Source organism: Hippoglossus hippoglossus, chromosome 15 (genome assembly GCF_009819705.1).
Source record: "Hippoglossus hippoglossus isolate fHipHip1 chromosome 15, fHipHip1.pri, whole genome shotgun sequence".
Classification (NCBI taxonomy): Eukaryota; Metazoa; Chordata; class Actinopteri; order Pleuronectiformes; family Pleuronectidae; genus Hippoglossus; species Hippoglossus hippoglossus.
In genome coordinates, this window is record NC_047165.1 from 6,448,644 (window position 1) to 6,454,770 (window position 6,127).

General features: G+C 42.7%; 1 protein-coding gene across 3 annotated transcripts in view; it reads right to left on the reverse strand.

The window, feature by feature from the left end:
- The window catches only part of akt3a (v-akt murine thymoma viral oncogene homolog 3a), a 47,386-nt gene that overhangs the window by 40,448 nt on the left and 811 nt on the right, over window positions 1–6,127 (reverse strand). For 2 of the 3 annotated variants that reach the window (XM_034608177.1, XM_034608178.1), the window contains exon 2: window positions 2,188–2,635. In XM_034608177.1, coding sequence (XP_034464068.1) covers window positions 2,188–2,233 — 46 coding nt within the window. In that variant the 5' untranslated portion in view covers window positions 2,234–2,635. Of the gene's footprint in view, window positions 1–2,187; window positions 2,636–2,896; window positions 3,038–6,127 lie in introns of those variants that run through there. The other variant, XM_034608180.1, reaches the window with a different exon arrangement.

The window sequence follows — 6,127 nt, forward strand, 5'->3', positions numbered from 1 at the left end:
CACTCTAATGGTTTGTCACACAAAAGTTACACACTCAGACAAACACAGTCCCATCATAAAACATGCAGAGAGCCGGGAACAGCCATAAGCATGCATTATCATTACAGATAACTAGTTCAGTTGTCATAGTTCACTAGTTCAGTTTTCATTCATCACATCCTGACCTATACAGTCTATGATCCTGACAAGTAAAAGGCCTTTATGCCAACGAACATGTCCCAAATATGTGGAGGTATATTATCTAAAGCATCTTGGTGTGCAAACTTAAGTTAGTTAGTTAGTTTATTGTCCCAGAAGAGGGAAATTCAGTTTTACAACACTGTACATTCACCTGAACAAACCACGTCAACAGAGCAATAAAAACCGTGCACATCACTGAACAACAGTGATGGGGCTGTGCACGGTGACATTTATTCTAACAAGCTGCAAGTGATTCAAACTTCTTTTGGATTTTCAATTTTGGATAAATGGAGAGTTACATAATACAGATATATCTGCCTCCTTCCTGTTCATTTCACAAGTCGTTCTTTTCTCTCATTCAGTCTTTTAGAATTAGTACAAAAGAGAGTATGTGTGTGTGTGTGTGTGTGTGTGTGTGTGTGTGTCTGTGTGTGTGTCTGTGTCTGTGTCTGTGTGTGTGTGCGCGCAGAGGTTTCACTACTCTCTCTCTCTGTCTCTCTCTCTGTTTGGTTTCAGTAAAAAGCTGTCTAATGTTTAAGACTGCAGTCACGACCTGGACAGTGAGTCAGCACCCCGACCCTGCTCCTCTCCACACACACCAATACAGACAGAGATTTAGCATATGATGCAGACAAACATTCATATTCCTGACACAATCAAAGTACCCCCCCCCCCCCCTCCCCGAAACCCAAAACCTCTATCTCTCTCACACACTGATGAACATTGGTAGCGCTGCGTCGTGACTGGGGGCGATGTGTTCCTCTTAATATGCACAGACGACTGTCTGAGGATCACACTGGCATGCTGGCACACACAGACAAAGATCCTCTCCTCTGCTTCAGCAGTGCAGAGTTTGTACTGTATTTGTGTATGTGTGTGTGACACTGTGAGAGAGAGAGCATCCACTCCACGGAGAGAAGAGCACTCTTGTTATCCAACATGTTCTCCTGCTGTGCCATGGTGTTAGCCTACATTACCCAGCATCCCGCAGTCTGTTGTGTACCCACATCACTTCCTGTTCAACAGTTTGTATTACACATTCCTAGACACCATCACATAGTCAGTGGAATGATGCTCATTGGCCCAAAAAATTGGAAAATCCTCCTTTTCCTACTCCTGAGGCTCTCCCTCTCTGAAACACACACATTCACGTACATTTGTACTTGTGCCTGAAGGAAACATCAGCAGCAGACACATGACCCCGTGAAATTGTGGTTTGAAAAATCAAGTGCCAAACAAATGGCATCACAATGCCACTGTACATCACTTTTTGATGGTTCAGGTTGACCCTGCTACAAATGACTTATCACCTGTTGCAGCAGCCTCACTGATCATAGCTGTGAATGTCTGGGAACAGGGAAGTGCTATCTGTGCCACATGCTCTTCAGCTATGACATTTTTTCCGATTTGTTATACATTTGGTTGTAAACAGGATGTGCTGTCAGTGTCCCCCTTGAATCCACCCCAGCCAACCCCATGTCATATGACTCTGAGTGTCCCCATTCACCAACTTAAGAAACAGCTACGTTAAACAGTACTTCTGAGAGTCAGATCTGACTGGATTTCACAGACTATAGTACACACACTGACCTGACAGAACACTATGCACCAGCAGTGTTAACTACAGGACTGGTACATGTTATCAACTGTACACACACAAAATACATGCACAAACCCCATGCACACACTCTTTTCAGCCACAACCTGACTGAGGCACATAGAGGCTTAGCAAACAAACTGCCAGACAAGCTTATAATAAAGAGACGCATCCCTATGGGGGCAAACGCACACACGTACAAACACACGTGCACACTAGATAATCAGACATCCATGTGATCGCACGCACACACACTCAATTGCAAACGCTCACATCCTCCCACCAGCACATGTGGACAGCCACGGCCAGGCCCTCAGTCTAGACAAGAGGCAGGGAAGAAGAGGAGAGAAGAGAGAGGCAGAGAGGAAGGAAGAGAGTAGGAAAAAAAGAGAGGTACTAGATGTACTTACCCCGTTTCTGGAGCCATCCCTCTCTAACGATGGTGACATCGCTCATGGTTCCTTCACGCCGAGTCTGATGCCGCTACACGCCTGCTCCACAGAGAGAGAGAGGGGGAGGAGGGGAGGAGAGGAGGAGAGGAGAGAAAGAGAGGGAGAGGAGGAGAGGAGGAGGAGGAGGAGGAGGAGGGGGGGGGGGCCAGGCTCTCCCAGCCTCCGCGTCACTCTCCCTCCCTTCCTTTCCCGTTCACCCTCTTGTTCGCGCAGTCTCTCTCTCGGACGCGCACACACTGTGTTTGTGTACGCGTGTGTGTCGTTTTGCTTCCTGTTGTGGCTTATCTCCCTGCCTCCCCTCCCTCCCTTCTTCTTCTTCTTCTTCTTCTCCCCCTCCTCCACCACCTCCTCCTCCTCCTCTCTCGTTCCCTCTCCAGACCTTCCTCCTCACCAGCAGTGACTCAGCCTGGAAGGAAGTGAAAGGAGAAAAAGATATAATAGAGAAAAAAAAAAAGGCATGGATTAATTTCTCTCCTCCTCTGCTGCTCCCTCGCTTTCCCTCCAAAGCCCTTTCATACAATCTGACAGGACAAACAACTAGTTATTGTGGGGACGACTCCACTCTTCCTCCACCCAATTATACACCCAGTTCCTCTTTCTGTCGCAAACACTCTCGCTGATAAACAGGATGAATTATTGCAGAGCTCTCGATGAAGCAAAAACTGACCTTGATTGCCAAAGAAACCTTCCTGAGCTCTACCTCTCATTCATTCACAGATCCTGTTTTATGCTGTTGAGCAGCTTGCGCCGTGCAGAAAAAGCCAGTCGAGTCTACCTTTCTGCGCTTGCGGTATTGCTGCATGTCAAATTATTTTGTCAACATGTGTGTGTGTGTGCGGGTGCGTAGGCTGATGTCTGTGCGTGGGAGGTGGGAGAGCATCTCAGGACCGTGGAGTAGGGCTCGGCTATAAATAGAAACAACGGCAGTTAGGGATGCTCTCACACTCTTTCTCTCTGCCCAAATCTCTGCACCTCTCTGTCGTCTCACTCTCACCCCCCCCCCCCTCCCTTCTCACTCTCTGCATAGCTGCCGTGTTCACCTCAAATGCACCCTACTACAATGTATTACACAACGTGCAAGCACACTACGCTGCTCAGCTTGAATGGAGAGCGGTGCTACGACGGTTATGGGCTAGCAGGCGTAGCTATCTAGCTGAAAATCAGTATTCAGATCAGCTAGTGTCTGCACTGTGCCGCCGACACTTGGAGGGACTGCAGCGTCATGACGAAGACTGAAACACACTTGCAGACGCATTTACATGCAGGCACACACCCTAGTAGACGCTTGCTGTTGAAGCAGCAGAGTTGTGACCAATCCAAGTAAATACAGACGAGTAACAACACATCCATGTTCCTGCTCTCAAGGGATGCTACGTGTCTTTCACTTACGTTACCGTTATTTTTTCAAATTTCTGTCCCTTTCATGAGCTTAGTTGCCAAAAGGATCAACTTTATCACTCAGAATAAAATAAAAATAGATGCAAGCACAGGCACAAAGGTTTTAGTGCATTCGAACTGACTGAAAATATAAATATAAATATATTTTTGTGAAAATTAAGATGGCAACCGTTCTAGGGTATTTTTTAACCAGCAGTTCTTTGGGCTGCTGTGAGTGGCTGTGAAATCAAGGAAGTAATTTTCTACTAGTTGTTTGAGTTATTAATAAAAAAATGTGATATTTGCTTCTTTTCTTAAGTGTTAACCAAAAGGAAATCACGAGAACAAAAAAATGAATGTTGCACTCTAACGAGTATTTAAGAAAAAGCTTCTTGGATTTACCACATCTAATAGTTCCATTGATCTCTGACTGTATGTCTGTGATGCATATCTTGAGAACCATTCATCTTATCAGCTTCACACTTGCTGTGTGCATTGGTAAGGGCACAAAGAAGTGCAGTGATCGAATTTGGTGCAATTTGGACACGTGATATGTTCAATATAAATAAACTTTGAATAACCAGCGCTCTGTAGCAGCTGCAACTGGGACTCATCTACGTAAGTAACAAGTAACAATAGAAAAACAGAGCGAGCGTCACTAAACTTAAACAGCAGTGGTGTAGCTTCAGGGTTCTGGGGACTGAGTCCAGCAGCCAGTCTTTACTTACTGCGGCTAAATTACTGTTGGCTATTTTTGTAGTTTCAGAAAGAAAGCTGCAACAAGTATTAAAACAGCCCATTCCAAACAGGCTGGTTAAGAGCATTTTTAACGACATTATCAATTGGTACCAACCAATCATCTGAAGCTGCCATCAAATGTCTGATCTGACTCATAATATTGAATATTCCTTCACTTCCTTTGATTTATGTCATACTTTTAACAGTGTAGACTATTACACTTAAATCAAGTTTCTTCAGGAATGTGTTATAGACACGTGAATATAGAATATTTATATTCGTAGAATCTAAGGTAGTAGGTAAAAAGTGCTGTTTTTGTACCGATAAAAAGAACTTGGCTCAAATTAAATTCAAATGAGACCCAGCCCCAGTAATTACATCCAAGGGTATTGAATCCTTTTTATAGGCACTGTGCAATTCTGGATTAAGCTTTCACACTGCCGTGTAATTCAATGACGCTTCAGTTAGCTTTAACCTTAATCGGGTCGAGCACGGCCCTGATCACACTTAGTGCAGAACAGGTCAGAAGAGCGCAGAACAGGTCAGGAGTCAGGACAGGGTGTCAGAGGGGCGGACAGGGCAGGAAAGGGCAGGACAGGGCAGGATAGGGCATGACAGGGCAGTGGAGTGAAGGACAGGGCAAGCCGGGGCAGGAGAGGGCAGTGCCATGAAAAACCAACCAGGTCAGGGGAAGAACCTTCCAGGCAACATATGTGATACTGGTGTGTGAAATTAGTGCGATCAGGTATTTGAGAGAATAGGGCTGTGAATCAATTGATTCAACTAAATTCAATGTTACCCTATGTTCGTTCATGAGCCTGTTCTACATCATGCATCAGTGATGTGACCTTAACATGAGGAGATCTTACAAGGTGAACACTTATATTGTAATTCCCATTAATTTTGAAGATTCATTTTGAAGTTGCTGGTGCAAACGTTTTCATTAGTTTGATAATAAATAATTCAGTAAATTGCAGTTGTGTTATTATGAAACTGCCCAAACATTTAAGTATTTGATGCTTTTCAATACTTAGGAGTCAGGAGACATTTCAGCCAGATTCAGAAACATCAATGTAGGAGATTGATGATTCAGCTGCCGCATCAAAACATGATTCCCATCCTTTTCATCATCATTAACATCAAAGACATAATATTAATACTTTAATTACAAATTTGCACGACTGAAGTTTCAAGGATGTTTGGTCCTCAATCCTCCATCCTGTGGCTTGTTCTCATCGATGAACTTTGTTGTGTGAATGTAGTTTTGAAACCTTAACCGTTCTGGTTTCTATTGAAGTTGTTATGTGCAATATTTTACAAGTATGTCTGAAGACAGTTTTCTTTAATAACTGATAATTAATTAACTTTTATAATTTTTATAAATTTCTTTCGTTTCTATTTTTAGCCATTTTTCTTATTTAATATTATTTCTCAATATTTTTGATTTCCTCTATTTTTAAATGTCATTTTAACATGTTCTTATGTTACTTTAAATCTGTTCTCTCATGTGAATTACATTGTAATATGTTTGTATTGTTTACCTATATGGTATGGAACGTACTTTGAGCTGCATTTCTTTTATGAAAGGTGCTTCACAAATAAAGTTTATTGTTATTATTATTATAAAGACAATTTAAGGAAAAAGCAGCAAATCTGTTTTTGATTTGAGAAGCTGGAGCCATATATAACTACTTTTAAGATTATTGATTTACTCATGCCATTAGGAAATCATATTATATATTATAAATATACATATGTCAGATAAATGTAGTGGAGTAAAATG